Raw genomic sequence first — 15,369 nt, forward strand, 5'->3', positions numbered from 1 at the left:
TAAAGAAGGTTCTGCGTTGAGGTGAGTGGAACGGGCAGTACTGCTCAACTCTTACGGCAACTCGAGGACCCCGGGAGACAGCTGTTCATAAAATAACGCAACAGTCCGGGCTAAGAAGTATATTTTTTGCTCAGTCCTCCCAGGCTGGCTGACATTCCTCCTCCACGGCCTTCGCAAAGCGCCGCCAGATCCGATTTTCCATAAGGAACTTCCAGGCTGCTGAGGTGGCAGATGGGAGCGTGCTCCCCAGTCCCTCACGTTTTCCACAGTTCGCGCCATCGCAGCGCCGACGGGTGTTACTGTTATTTATACCATACACAGAAGATGCCGCCTGCTTCTGGGCGGCTACGACTGGAGTGAGTGGCCCAAGGGGTTCGCTGTGAGGAGATGGAGGGCCTGGGGGGGACCCGCATCAGTCCCGCCGTCGTCCCCTGAGGGAGAGGGAGTGCGCGGCAGCCGGGCTGCGACACGCGCTGCCCGAGAACCTGCTGCTGCCGGGGGCACCGCGAGGGCGGCTCACGGGGCAGGTGACACGGCCGGGCACAACGCGGGGAGGTCGCGCCGCGGCCGTCGGTACCGTGAGGCGGCAGCACGCGCTTCCCGCCGGGGACAAGAGAGCCTCCCCGGCCACACGGCGGCGGTAGAGAGCGCGAAGCGGCGGTGGCGGAGAGAAAGGCTCCGGGAAGAGGCGCTCTTGCCGCGCTCTCGGTGGTGGTAGCGTCATCACAGCGCGGCGGCGACGGCGGCGGCGGCGGGAGAAGCTCGGTGTTCAGCCCGGTACCGTGAGGGAGCGCGGGGGCGGCCGCGGGCGGAGGGGAGGCCAGGCCAGGCCAGGCCGCGGCGGGGGCTGCGGGCCCTTGCGTGGCGGGTGCGTCTCGCCGTGCGAGCGGAGGTGCCAGCAGGGCGGGATAGCCCTCAGGCCCCGCTCCCGGGCCTGCCCGGTTGTCTCGTCCCAGCGCTGTCTACCAAGGCAGAGTCTGTTGCTGAGCCTAATGGGTTTTCTCCTTGCAGAGCGTTCCTGTTAAGATTGCTTCCATAAAGACATGACTGCACAGGTAAATAAAAACGCAACGTTAATTAAACTAATCGCTAGCTTGATGGTTTATTTTAGGCTGCTAATACGTAATATTAATTATTTTTTCTTTCTAGTACGGTATTCTCTTCAAGCAAGAGCAAGGTGAGAAAACACTAACGTGTATTAAGTAATACTGGATTCTTTGGATGATGTAAAATTGATAATGGCAGATACACTTGCGAGCTGACCTGGATTATGTTTATGTTAAGTATAAATCTGAATAACGCAAAAACGGCTGTGCTGTTTCTTCAACAGTGACCTTGGTGAACAAAATACATCGTGTGTTTAGAAGCAATGAAAACAGTGACAGGGCTCTTGGAGCACTGAGGGACCCGCAGAGCAAAGGGCTATTGCCAACATTGCAATCAGCAGTTTTACCATTATCAAATCATGTAGTTGTCTTGCATCAAAAGAAGCTCCTTAATTTTTAATTTCTGTGCTTATATTCTCTTTTAGCTCACGATGATGCCATCTGGTCAGTTGCCTGGGGAAAAAATAAAAATGATGGTTCTGAAACAGTGATCTCTGGTTCTCTGGATGATCTAGTGAAGGTTTGGAAGTGGTAAGTGCTCTGTATTGACCAGTTTTAAGCCTTGGAAGTAGTCAGTGTGGAGATACAGCAGTCTTGAAGCTCCATAATCTGCAGGAGTGTTGGAAGTTAGCTCGGGGAATGGTTGGCCTGGCATGCAGAACTCCTGAGCAAGCTTATCTTTGTGGATGTGTGCTTTCTCTTGGATTCGTAGCATTCTGGTGTGCTTCAGCTTTCAAAGAACACAAAACCTTTTGAAAATGCCATCAGATTTTACATGTTTTCTGCCAGAGAATAGTATAACTTCATGTATTTCTGAGCCAAAAAATTGTAAATGTAGCATTTTATGAGGCAATGCACCGGTAGCATGTGTACTGTGAAAGAAATAATGGGAATAGAGTAAAAGAAGAAATGACATCTTCCTTTTTTACTAAAAGAAAACTAATCCTCATACAAGTGACACCGAAGCGTGCTTTTGGAAGGGAATTGTTCTGTTTCTTAGCCAAAGCAGTATTAAGTATGTGCTTCACTGTAAGGACAGAAGTAGCTCTGTTATGGTAGTTATAAACATGTTGGTCGTTGCATTTCACGCTTTGCTGCCAGATGAACAGTCTGCTGTGCTCATGTGCAACTGGCATCTCAGTGGACTGCTTACAGACTTAAGATGAGGTACATGCTCTGCAGAAATATGCTAAATGATTGATTTGCTGGTTCTTTTCCTTAAGCACAGAGAACAAGGTGTGCGTAGCCATCTTCACGTTTCATGGGTGAAGTTGGATTCCCCTTTTGTTGAACAAAATGGAGAAATGTGGCTTGGCTTGTTTGTTTTGTCTGAGATTGGAGGTGGGTTAAGTACCCCTAGCTATTAATAATTAGGCTTTTCTTTCCCTTGAACGAAAGGAATGATGAAAAATTAGATCTCCAATGGACGCTGGAGGGTCACCAGCTGGGCGTGGTGTCTGTGGATATCAGCCACACGGGCTCCATCGCAGCCTCCAGCTCCCTGGACGCCCATATTCGCCTTTGGGATTTAGAAACTGGCAAACAGATCAAGTCAATAGATGCCGGCCCTGGTAAGATACCAGTGTTAAGCTGCCTTTGCATAAGAATTGTGTTTACTCTAGATAAACGGTGGAGTATTTACTAGGGTACGGGAGATGACTACTTTGTTTTGGTTTTTAATCTTTCATAGTTTGCAAAAATTTAAGTGATTTTTATGAATTCAGCGTAAAGTGGTATCACACAATTTTTCATTTCTATTTTTACACTACCTACGCTTTTTCAGATACATTTAGATATGCTTTGTGCGAGGTGCATAAAGCAGAATGGAAACCAGCGTGCTCTTCTAGATGTATTGATAAAAGGATATTTTAAAAAATAATTAAAATGCTTATTCAAATTGGTTTACAAGGAAGGACTGAGCTTTCTTTGTAGCACTGCACTGAGTTTGGGACATATCTGTGATGCTTATTTGTGCAGTACCTCCAGGCCCAAGGGAACAAGTTAAAACACTGTAAAGCTGAAGTCTGGATCAGTGTTGCATCTTGCAAATTGAAATTCAGGGCCTAAGATCTGATTCTAAATATATCTTTGGTCTTCTGTCAATCCTTAATTTAAGAACCGTCTTGCAGTGTTTTAGGTAATTAATATTAAGCTCATAGAAAAAAAAAACTATTAATTGCATTGTGCCAGATAAATACATTGCATTGCTATAAAAAGGTATGGGTTTTTAAAGTTTGGTTGCAAGGAATGTTGATCTATGTTACATTGATGTCTGCGTTTCTCCTGCATCTTCTGTGCTTTGCTAGATACTAGTGTTGCTTTCTTTTACTGGTTTAATATCCTTGGGTACCAGGGGAAAAGTAAGACTTAACTCAGACAGTTTCAAATTCTGAATTTATTATTACAGGAGGGTCTAATAAGCCCAAGGTCTTATTAACAACTGTGATCTTTCACTGAACAGAAATAAATGGCTCGAGCTGCTCCATTAATTATATAGAAGGACGTTAACTTTCATGAGCTTGTAAACTCTTCTTTAGAGTATGTAGTAGAGTTGAGAGGACTAAGAGTAGTTAGGGGGTTAAATATCTAAACAGAAGTGTACAGAACTGAGACTCTTGGATAAGAACTAGAAGCAGTACTCAGGTTACTGTCTTTTTCTGTTTCATACAGTTGATGCTTGGTCCCTGGCTTTTTCACCCGATTCTCAGTACCTTGCAACAGGAAGTCACGTGGGAAAAGTAAATATTTTTGGTGTTGAAACCGGAAAGAAAGAATATTCTCTGGACACCAGAGGAAAGTTCATCCTTAGCATTGCATATGTAAGGAACACAAGTGATAATTTCTTATATGAAATTGCTGTTGCTGTAATATGTTGTAAATTGGATATTTTTGTTATATGCATGCAGTTGTTAAATGTATACCTTTTGTGTTTTACTAGAGTCCAGATGGAAAATACTTAGCCAGTGGAGCAATAGATGGAATTATCAATATTTTTGATATTGCAACTGGAAAACTTCTGCATACGCTAGAAGGTAATGGTTTGGGTATTTGCAATACACAAGTTTTGGCTTCACTCCTCAAGAAAATTAAAGGATATAACACAAGTCAGAATAAGATACAACAGCCGTGGCATTAACAAGGTGATGTTTCTGGCCCTTAGACAGTATTAAGTTATTCAGTGTGCTGTAACTTCAACCACTTAAAATATTAGAGGCAAACTGTAAACCCAGGCTTGCATCATAAATGCCAGTCTCAAAAGATAGAGTCAGTAATGCTTAAGTAAATCTTAAATTGCAGTTGCTTCTTGGATTGCAGTGCAGTACAAAGGAATGAAGCTAAGCCAAGTGTGTGCTGCTATACATATGACTTTGTGCTGTGGCATCCGTTTCATAGCAATTTATTCCTGTTTTAAAAATAAGGGAACATTTCATGTTCTAGAAGATGTGCATTTTTCTAACATCTACTCTAGCACTTCAAACAATATGAAATAATATTTAAAACTATGACATAACTTCTAATAAAGACCCACAGCTGAAAACATAAATGCTTTTGCGTTGTAGTGGACATGCCTTAATATCCAAAGTTCAGAATCACTGTCAGTTTGCATTTGATGTTGTGTGAAGAAGCCTGTAGAGGCACAGAGAGAAAGCAACCTCTGGAGAGTCTTCCCTTTAACAGGGAATGCTGTTCTGGTGTACCTTCTTAAGCGCTGTCATTAGTAAGAGCAATAGCTACATTCTAAGCCATATATAACTTTGAATTTCAGGTCATGCGATGCCTATTCGGTCACTGACATTTTCTCCAGATTCTCAGTTACTTGTAACTGCTTCAGATGATGGCTATATCAAAATCTACGATGTGTAAGTTATTTTTGCAAGACATGCTAACAGGAAAACAACTATTCAGAGAGGCTGTTACTGTAAAAAAAAATATTGAGCCCTCTGCTCTCTGTAATTCCCTTCAGCTTTTGTTGACTTATTTATGTAATAAATAATCTTAAATAAAACTATCCTTAGATAGTTTTTAAGAAGTGCGTAGGTGGATGACAGCCCTAACTTGAAAACAAATTACTTTCCTCGTTATTTGCCCTGTAGGCAACAGGCTAATTGTTTTCTGTATCTGTCCTGGGTGTTTGTGTTTACACATCTTAAACGTTTGTTTTGTACCCAACAAATTATATTTATTACTCATTTCTGTTGCATTGTGCAAAGAACGTGGAAGACTCTGGGAAGGAGAAGGTGCCACTTCAGTGACCTTCACTCCCCTAAACCTGCGTTGCTTCCCCTTCTTCATGGTGAAACTGTTTTGTCCACCAATGTATATCCTCTTAGTGACTTCTTTGTATGTTAACCGTTTCAAATGGAAAACCAGAATCTGTTGTTAACACCAGTTCAGCTTGGATGGACAGACATCCAGAAGTCACCTTCTATGGCCTTGTATTGAACCATTCCTGTTTGCAGTAGCTAGAGCATATTCCTCTTGCTTTTTCCCTGGAATTCACAAACCATGTGTTAAAATTTGTTCTTTCCACAGGCAACATGCGAATTTGGCTGGCACATTAAGCGGTCATGGATCCTGGGTATTAAATGTAGCATTTTGTCCCGATGATACACATTTTGTTTCCAGGTATTGAGGATTTTGAACTTGTTTATGCTTACGGAAAAAAAGAGTTTATAAAAGGAGATGGGTCATGAAAAGTAAATGTGTACAAATTGCAATGGAATGTATGTTACAGTTAAAGACTCAAGAGCCAGTCTGTGATGTGATACCAGTTGCAGTGAGTAGTATTATATAGTGTAAGCCATCTCACTGCAGTGCAGCTTCCTGCAGGTGAAGAACATCTGAAGCCAAGAGAAGGGCATTTGATTCTAAATAGCTAAAAATTTGCTGTTGAATTAATAAGTACAACCTAATGTAGTAGTACATCGATCTAGTTGAACTTTAGTGTTAACTCTTACCACAGCTCAGGCAGCTGGGGACCTAGGATATGTAGCAGAAGTTTCTTTATCCAAAGAAGTTTAAATAAATTTGGCTAAATCAGGAGTCCTCATTTTCCAAGTGCATCTACTGAAACAGTCAAGGTATTTTAAAGGTAACTGGAATCTGGCGGAAGACAGACTTCTTTGTATTTGATGGTTGGAAGCCAGTTTCTTATGTCTACCGTATGAGTTCTTTTAAGTTTTGCACTAAACTATAGTTCATCTATTAATTTAAACATCAATCAATACTATTTTTCTTTCAGTTCATCTGATAAAAGCGTAAAAGTTTGGGATGCTGGGACGAGAACCTGTGTTCACACTTTCTTTGACCACCAGGATCAGGTGTGTCTGCTTCTGCTTTCCCTATGTCCCCATGTTCACAGAACTGTAGTTTGTAGTTGTGCACACCTGTGCTCCAGGTTGGTGCTGTGGCTTCGGGGTTGGACTTCAGCTTGCTGTAATTAAATCCTAAAAGATGTTTGTAATTATTTGGCACTTAATATTGAACCAATGTTCCAAACACATAGGTTGATCTCTTCCACGTAATTCATTTTTTCAGGCCCAAATAACGGCAATCCTGACGGGCCACAAGGATTCTTTCCAGACTCTGTTTTGTATCGTCTATGCTCCTATTTCTACCACTTACACAGTGTGTGCCTGTGTCAGTGGGGAAAATACTTATTTAAAAGGACGAAATTAATGTAAAAAAAGATGTTTGAAAGCAGGCTTGAAACTATTTTTATGAATGACTTCTACCCTTGAGGAAAGAGGAAGCTGGCTATCTACTAAGTTACTCTTTTTTTCCAAATGTTAGGTGTTAAATAGAACAAGGGTATTTTTTAATGGATCATAGAGGAAGACTTGACAAAGGAAGTTCTTTGAGATTTTATTTGGACTCTTCTTCCATAGTACGGGATTTCCAGTGTTGTTTTAGCCCTTGTCTGGAGTTTATAGAAGGCAGAGACTGACCTGAATTTTTCTAAGTTTTGCATGGTAAGCTAATGGTTCTCTTAATTAGCCCAAGGATAAACTGGATCGTTCTTCAGTCCGTCCAGGTGTGTCAGTCTGCACGAAAAATCTTTCCTTTCTTCCTGTCCTGAAAGGGCAGCAGAATACTCTTTTCAGAAAGGAAGGCAGGATGGGTAAGAGTGAAAATGTTAATTTATGCAAATTAAAGTACTTTTCAGCCTTTTTTAAGCATCTTTAGATTGTGTAATCCAGTGCCAGTAGAAATGTCAGAATGTCAGGCGACTAGGTGACAGTGTCTTTCATCAACCACATCTGCTGTTAACACAGGAGCCATAATTGGACCAGCTCTGCTAAAGTGATCTTAAATAATCCTCCTCTGCTTCTTGTAGCTAACATGACAGCTCTGAAGGCATTTTCAAGTCTCACATTGAAAACCTTGTGTGTGTTCTAATTGCAGGTTTGGGGAGTGAAATACAATGGAAGCGGGTCCAAAATTGTGTCTGTTGGAGATGACCAAGAAATTCACATTTATGACTGTCCAGTTTAGATGTCTTGACTCAGATCCTTTGGTTAACTCTTGTGGCAGTTTTTAGGAGTATCACTCTCCTATGTATTTTTTTTTTAATACGATGAAAGCATTTCAGTAATGCTAATCTACATCAGATATGTTTACATACAATTTTGTTTAGCATGAGAGAAGGCTTTACTTTTTTAAAAATAAAAGCTACAGCTGCAAGCAACTTGTGTCTAATGCTTGAAAAATGTATTTTTGGAAATATGTAGTCATGGGTGAGGTGACTGCTCAGTTAATCTCCCCTGCCTTTATACATAAATAGACTGGAGCTGGAAAGCATTGCCCAAGTCTCACAGCAGCTTATTTTGGGAAAAGGGAAGGCGGCCGAGGCGATGTGCTGTACACATGGGAATGAGAGCCTGTCCTCAGTGCTGGGGTCCCCATGAGTGCCATGCGGTCACTTCAGTTCAACACCTGTCACAGCAATTGTGTAGTGACATGGAGCACATTTATCATGCTTTAATTAAAGGGTGGTAGCTGTTTCCAACCCCCTCTCAATACAAACTCTCCTGGAAAACGAACAGGTAAAAGGGAAAAAAAGCTTTAATGGGATTATTCTTTCTTGTCATAATACATGACATCAGCAGCATACCTTGCACATGTGGTTTTGGTTTATTCATCAGTTAAGGGAAGTACACACTACCTCAGAGGAAGTAAAAACCCTTTTTAAAGAGGCCAAAATATAGAGCTTGAGCTTCTGAAAGATAAAAATTTTATTTGGAAGTATTTGCCTGTATGTAAATTAAATGTATGTGGGATACACCCTAAGTTACACTTCCATAGAACTAAGCAGCTGAAGGAATGCTACTCCAATCCAGCAAAAGAACACAGGGAATATTGTTATGCAAGGAATATGGCAGGCACAAACTGCTTCTGAAATACAAATACTAAGTGTTTTAGCTAACACAAAGGTGAAAATGGAGAACAACCTAGACTAGGTGATACGAGTCTGACCTTAGAGAGCTTTATTTAAATAGAGGAGGTTCCAGAGTAGCTTAGAAAGTACAAGAGAAGCATGATAAAATGTGAAGAGTTCCATTTATTAGAAGTTATTTCTGCTATGTTTTATCCTATGAAATTTATTTTCCAGTATGAAAGTATTTACATAAGACACTCCACTTAGCCTCTATCTGTATTGCCAAAGTCCTATATAAATAGCATAGGTGAAATACATTGAGAACCTTCACAGCAAAGGAAGATGTATACCAACTCCACTGGTTCTCAGCTGTGTGACAATTGCTTAAAAGACTAGAAGAACACAATATAAATTAGTTACAAAAAGGTGATACTGACAGCGCAGCAACTCAATTTGCTGAACACAAAAACCACAAGCAGTGGCTATTACAGCCATGCAGTTTTCATTGTGAAAATTTACATTTTAGATGACATCCATTTCACCTTGCTTTAAGATGTCTGACATTGTACTCCTGTTCTTGGGCCCTCTTCATCTTCTTCATATGCTTCTCCCCCACTGTTACGGTAGGTTTGCTCATTTGGATCAAAATCTTCAAGGTCTACCTGATCCATCTCATCTGTTATCATAACATCTTCTCGTGGAGGGAGCAGAGCCTCCAGCAGACACAGTTTCTCCCTTGGGAGCCAGAAGTGCTCTGGGAATTGGACCTACAATTTTAAATATATATATATATTTTTTTAATTAATAGTTACTCCTGATGCCACCACAAATACCTCTGCTACAGAAAACCAAGCGATCATCTTACCAAAAATTGTATTATTAAGCTGCCTTTGTCCATTGGAGATTTGTAGATAGGCATCCCTTCATTGTGGATACACTTTAGGTCACCATGTTTTATCACTTCACCTACACGGAGGTAAGAGCTGTAAGTAAGCTTACGTGACAGACATTTCACAAGCAGGATTATAACAAGAAGTGTTCCCACAGCATCTGAGGGAGACCAATAAGCAACACATAGAAAAGGCCCAAGTCTGCAAAGTGCTAGACCCAAGTTATACACAACTAAGAACATTTAGGCTGTTTACTGTAAGAGAATCTGCTTTCCTCAGCACAACCTTCAGGCTCAACTAACAGATTATCCAGTAGAATTCAAGTTTCTGGCCTCATGACTATTTTCCTGGCTACCCACTGACTGAGGCTGAAGTTTATTAAGAAGCATTTGACAGTTCCAGCTGTAATCCTGCACGTTTTAAAAAGTCACAAGAATGACAAGGAACCAACTAAATGACTGTAAGTGTAGTTTGCATCAACCAGTTAAAAAAAACCCAAAACACACAACACAAACCAAATGACAACACAACCAACAGCAACCAGCCCAGTCACAATGAAGCAGGCAAGCAGTCAAATTAGCATCAGCACAAAGACCTACCTGGCCTAGATGATATGACAAGAACTCTGTTATCCAGAGTTTCAATGGTCTTTCTGAAACCACATAAAGCCTCCGAGAGCTGGATTCTCATTTTGGTAATTAAGTCATGCCCTCGTCTCTGAAAGACGCTGTGATCCTTTTGATCAAGCACAATGATAACATCACCAGGCTCCAGATCAGGCTCCTGGTCCCCTTCTCCATGAAATACTATCTTCTGACCATCTTTCATACCTGCAGAGAAGAAACCCGTTTATTCTCTGCAGAACTACAGATTATGATTAGGGACACAGAACAAACACACAGTTCTTACCTTTATCAACATGAACTTCTATGATCTTTTTCTCCCTCACAACCTTACAGCCATTGCAGTTGTCACATCTGTCCTTCGGGTTTATCCTTTCACCTTGGCCTTTGCATTCTGGACACACGGTTTGGATTTGTTGCACCATGCCAGGTCCAATCTGCTGAACTAGAACTTGCATTCCTCTTCCTTTACACACAGGGCACTTTTCTACTGCCCCTTTCTTTCCGCCATAACCTTTGACAAAAGAGTTACATCTCAGTAAAAAAGAAAAGTTATTCTACAGTAGGCAAGCTGGAACTCACTGACTTCAAGAGCACCTTTAGGGTAACTTAAGAGGAGTTCTGGAAAGTATTTCCAATGTGACTGGAATTTAGTTTCCATCACAAAACATGCCCAAGTCAGAAGTTTCTACGCACAAAGGAAAGTCACATTTTCTGTGCACAGCTTGTTTCGTTAGCCTCTGACCTACCTACCAGTACATCTTGGTTTTCAAGGAACTATCAGCACACCAACTTCAAGACCTAAACATTCCATTAATACCTTGGAAAGCATCTGCTGGCCAAATATTTAATAGAGACCTTATTGAGGTCAGTCGTTATGGATACTTAATAGCTGCAAAATGAGTTGTGTAATACAAGCTAGACTTACCCACAGCAATTAAAAAGTTAAACAGCCATTTATTAGATTTCTGGATCAAGATATTTTTAATTTAGGTACGCTTAACTATAATTCACAGGAGTTCAAGATTGCCATTAGAACAGTGTTTAAGAGAACCTTATTCTTGGATAACCATAAATAAGAACTAAATAGTCTGTCAGACTTTCGGGGGCAGCATGGAAGGTGACTGAAAAGTAAAAATACACACACACACTTTACTCACAGCCCTTCCCGCAATGTTATTTAAAACAAACAAACAAAAAAAACCACCCTTGGAGTAAGAGGTGTTTGAAACTACTACTTTTTTTTTTACCTTCACACTTTGCACAAATAACGTTCTTTTGCAGCGCCAGTTTCCTTGTAATACCATTGTATAAGTCTTCAAGAGATACACCTAACTGGTGCACAACATTTTTGCCTTTAAAAAAAAAAAAAAGGAGAGAGAGATTAACTGTGGTTCAGCTGTTGTGAGAACCAATGCTTAAAGGCTTCTACACTTGTTCATACATGCACAGTCTGAATGTAAAGTTCATTCCAAACTTTGAACACAGCTCAGCCCCCTTAAAAGCATGTGCAGTTCCATCAGCTTCCACTGAGCTGCACCCACTCATGTCACAACATACAGTTTAGCTGTAATTACGCAAAGCATCATTAAAGCCACCCTGCTCCTATTTCTAAGTTTACAAGCTTAACTGAAACAGCAAGATGCAAGGACACTACCAGCTTCAGATCTAGTCAATTTAGAAGCTTCTATTATGCCTACTTATAAATTTCCATGCCACTTCATAGCATAATTTCAAAGATTTTCTAGCAAGTTACTACTTGCTCCTTCAACAGACAGTGGGCACGGAAAAAGACAAAAATCATTCTGTGCTTCCGGCAGCACTCTGTACTGAGTTTCACATAATTTCTCCTAAATATTTTCATGAGATTTAACATTACTGAAGTTTAAGTTGATGGTGTCCTTTGAAGCAAGTTGCCCAAAGCATATGAGCAAGTGAGGCACAGATCTAGAAAAAAAAAAAGGTAACTTAAAATGGGTCTAATTCAGCTGCTCTAACCTACTAAATGTCTCCCCCTCCCCTACAGATTACCCACACCAACTTTAACAAAAAAAATAAACAGAACTCATCAGAAATGTTGCTATGGCTATGTCATGTTATCTACTTTATTAGAATCTTAATGCTAGAGTAACTAAAAAAAATAAATAAAATAATAATTTACTTGATCTACTGTTGCAAAGAGTAATATCCACACTATGTGCACTCAGCAGAACAGCAGTACCGTAGCACAGGTGTTTTATGCTTAAGTGCAAGGTTAGAGTTTCTAGAACTTGTTTAGAACCGTGTACCTCTTCTCTCTCTATTCATTCGGCCTCCACCACCAAAGAACATGTCAAAGATGTCCATGGGTGAAGAGAAGCTGCCGCCACTCAGGCCTCCTTCTTTAATAGCCTGCTCCCCACCCTGGTCATAGAGGTCCCTTTTCTTTGGGTCCGACAGAACTTCATATGCCTGGGATATGAGTTTAAACTAAAAAGAAAAAAGAAGCTCTGAACAACTATGACCAAGAGGAAAAGTAACCCTCTCATATGCAACTCCATCTTCAGATTGAGCCACTACAGCACACCCTTGTAGCATTCTGTCTTTTGGAAAAAGGAAACTCCCTAAACAAACGTGTAATAAGCTATAATAGCACACTTTTGTCCAGGAAAACCACCCCTTTTCTCCCTCTCCCCCCTCCTCCCATGTTACAAGAGGGCTTAATTCAGTCACACCAAACTTACAAGCATATGCAAACTACACTTCAATAATTTGTGGTGTTAGTTGTCATCATTACACACTGCTAAGAACCCATTTAGAAAGGGATATGATACTATCCCTAAAGCCTTGGTGGTCACCAGATGCTCAATGGCCACAGCAGCACTCATTGTTCTAGAGCTACGTGGGGATCCTTCAGCTGCTACATCCAGCTAGAACTAAACAGATTTATGTGACCAGACACTGGTGCTGCTTACTCATTGCAAATAGAAAGACTTAGATACAAATAAAAGCAACAATTTTATGAAAAAATAAGGGACTTTGTTAACAGCTATCAAGAATTTCTTATTACTAAAATGACAAAGTCAATTTTTAAAGACAATTAGCTATTACTGAAATGACTGCTTCAATTTTAAACACAGTTTACTTACGGCCAGGTAAAGTGGTGTAAGCAAAAAAAGCAGGCCAAATATAAAAGCAGAAAAGGCTACCTTTGATGATGTTACTATTTGACTAGCTCCAGTTTTGTAAATTAGTATACTAGATACACAAATATGGAGTTTCTATTCCTATATTATGGTCTTATCAGACCAGCTTTTAGACAAATAATCCTATCGTTTAAGTTTTTCATAGTTCTCCAATTGTGGTGCTCATTTATCCTCCTGGGCATCACACGGAGTTGAGTGGGTCTGTGCTATGAGCGTATCAAATGGTTTTATTGTACACAGCCCACCCACGTGCAGCCCAGTGGTTTCCTCTGGATTGTTACCCTGTCCACCTGCATTACCAATTTCTCTGAAGAAAACTCATCCTGTTCACGGGTACAAATCAACCCAGTGCAACCGCAGCATGCACAGCAGCACCGGCAGCTGGATCCACCGGCCTTGGCCACGTCTGACACAGCACGATGGCCATCAGGACGCTAGAAATCCCTTCAGCTTTGCCTGTTTTAACCAAGGACGACCTTCCAGTGGCAACTACGGGACCGGTGGGAACTGCATCCAAAAAGCAGAACCAGGGGTCCCCTCCTGCCGCAGCCGGGCCCTCAGGCCCGCTCCAGGTGTCTTGTGGAAGAACGAGAGCCTCCATTTAACCGCACTACGCTACAGAAAGGCCATTAGACCCATCCTTAAGGCAAAGCAGGGTTTTAAAAGCAAATTAACGGCGCGCTTTCCGCCTTTGTACATTAACAGCGACCGGGGTGCGGATGACCCGCGGTGTCCCGCAGAGGCAGCAGCCCCGGGGTTTCCCGGCCGAGTCGCCCATCTTGAGGCCCGGCGAGGCCTGCAGGAGGCCCGGCCGGTACAGGGAGGCCCCGCCAGCCAGGCCTGCGCAGGGGGCGCCGGGAGCGCTGCCGCCTCATCCCCCGGCCCAGCCCGGCTCCCCGCCTACCCGCTCGCCCTCGCTGGGGTTCTTGTCGGGGTGGTACTTCAGCGCCAGCTTGCGGTAGGCGCGCTTGATCTCCTCGGAGGAAGCATTAGGCTTCACCTGCAGGATGTCGTAGTACCCCGTCTCCTTCACCATGGTGCCCTGCGGGAGGACGCTCCGCGTTACTCCGCGTTACTCCGCGTCGCGCCCCCCACGCAAGGCCGCCCCCCGCCCAGGCCCGCCAGGCCGCGCTCACCGCCGCGGCCGCCCCGCTCCTGCCGCCCGCTCACGATCGCGGCCGCCCCGCCTCTTCCGCGGGTTTTATACGGGCACCGGCCGAATCTTCTGGAATGACGCCGCCCTACGTCACGGCGCTGGAACGGTCTAGAATTGCCGTGCGTGACGTCACCGCCGGTTCGCGCAGGGGAGGAGCCGCTTCCCGCCCGTTCCGCCCGGCACCTCAGGAGGCGGCGCCGGGCTGGGGGGACGCGGAGGTGCCGCCCGAGGGGGCGGTGCTCCAGGGGGCGGGTTTTCTCCCTCAGGTGTCGCCGGTCGGAGTCCCTTTGGTATAATTTTACGGCACCGTTCTTAAGCGGCGGCAGTTTTGTCTCACTTTTTTTTTCGTTTAGTTCCCGTTCGGCCTGGGGACAGGCTGGTGAACGCCTCCCTGCAGACCAGCCTGTGAACGCCAGGCCTGGTTGCGCCTTAGCCAGTTAACAGGCTTAATTTCTGACCCTTCTGTCTCAGTCTTTTGGGCGTTTTAAAATTAACTGAGCTCTGTATCCATCGCTCACCTTTTCCTCGCACCAGACTGGGCTAAAAAGCTGGGGTAGTTTTCATCTTTTCTCCAGGCAACCGAAGGTCTCTACTTAATTATTTACTACTCAGGTGAAAGGAAACAACTGGTCCTGGTGTGGAGCTAAGTAAAAGTGTATTTTTGGTAGAAGAAAAATTGATGCTACAAATCACGTGAAAAATACTGTGTGAACTAAGAACAGCTTTTGTTCAAGTGGCGATGAGCAGAAATGCCCATAAGATGCTGTTTGTTCCAGGAAACAGCTCTTCATTCCTGGAAACAGTTTTATAAACCAAGAACATCTCCTGTGGTTATGATAACCCAAAGGCTGCAATGCTCTGTCAACCGTAGTACAGGTAAAAAGTTAAGATTATAATAACAGTGGGAAATGGAGAAAAAGAAAAGGGGGAAAAAGGCAATGTGGGATTTGAATGAAAAAAAAAGTATGGTTTAAAGCCCTAGTGACCTTATAATGAACTTTTTACTGCATATCAGGCAAATACTATTAGAA

General features: G+C 42.8%; 3 protein-coding genes across 7 annotated transcripts in view; 2 read left to right on the forward strand and 1 right to left on the reverse strand.

The window, feature by feature from the left end:
* The first annotated feature begins 621 nt into the window (after positions 1-621).
* Positions 622-7,794, forward strand: SKIC8 (SKI8 subunit of superkiller complex). Its single transcript, XM_065077038.1, has 11 exons — positions 622-777; positions 1,012-1,055; positions 1,150-1,177; positions 1,532-1,637; positions 2,505-2,677; positions 3,777-3,925; positions 4,045-4,138; positions 4,873-4,966; positions 5,640-5,732; positions 6,349-6,427; positions 7,512-7,794. Exons 2-11 carry the CDS (start codon positions 1,044-1,046, stop codon positions 7,599-7,601), a joined length of 918 nt encoding a protein of 305 aa, XP_064933110.1. The 5' UTR covers positions 622-777; positions 1,012-1,043; the 3' UTR covers positions 7,602-7,794.
* Positions 7,795-8,570: 776 nt separating this feature from the next.
* Positions 8,571-14,544, reverse strand: DNAJA4 (DnaJ heat shock protein family (Hsp40) member A4). Of its 2 annotated transcripts, XM_065077034.1 has the most exons (8): positions 14,319-14,544; positions 14,087-14,224; positions 12,286-12,466; positions 11,248-11,352; positions 10,284-10,511; positions 9,974-10,204; positions 9,350-9,450; positions 8,571-9,251 (listed from the first exon to the last, which is right to left on the reverse strand). In XM_065077034.1, exons 2-8 carry the CDS (start codon positions 14,216-14,218, stop codon positions 9,033-9,035), a joined length of 1,197 nt encoding a protein of 398 aa, XP_064933106.1. In that variant the 5' UTR covers positions 14,219-14,224; positions 14,319-14,544; the 3' UTR covers positions 8,571-9,032. The 2 variants fall into 2 exon arrangements, with proteins under 2 accessions (XP_064933106.1, XP_064933107.1); XM_065077035.1 differs by lacking the exon at positions 12,286-12,466 and having other exon boundaries at positions 14,319-14,438.
* ACSBG1 (acyl-CoA synthetase bubblegum family member 1) overlaps positions 14,525-15,369 on the forward strand; it is a 41,336-nt gene continuing 40,491 nt past the window's right edge. Inside the window, exon 1 of one of the 4 annotated variants that reach the window (XM_021283331.2) lies at positions 14,525-15,214. The gene's annotated coding sequence lies outside the window, so the exon portion shown is untranslated. The remainder of the gene's footprint in view (positions 15,215-15,369) is intronic. The other 3 variants (XM_065077024.1, XM_065077025.1, XM_021283332.2) reach the window with 3 other exon arrangements.

Source organism: Columba livia, chromosome 11 (genome assembly GCF_036013475.1).
Source record: "Columba livia isolate bColLiv1 breed racing homer chromosome 11, bColLiv1.pat.W.v2, whole genome shotgun sequence".
Classification (NCBI taxonomy): Eukaryota; Metazoa; Chordata; class Aves; order Columbiformes; family Columbidae; genus Columba; species Columba livia.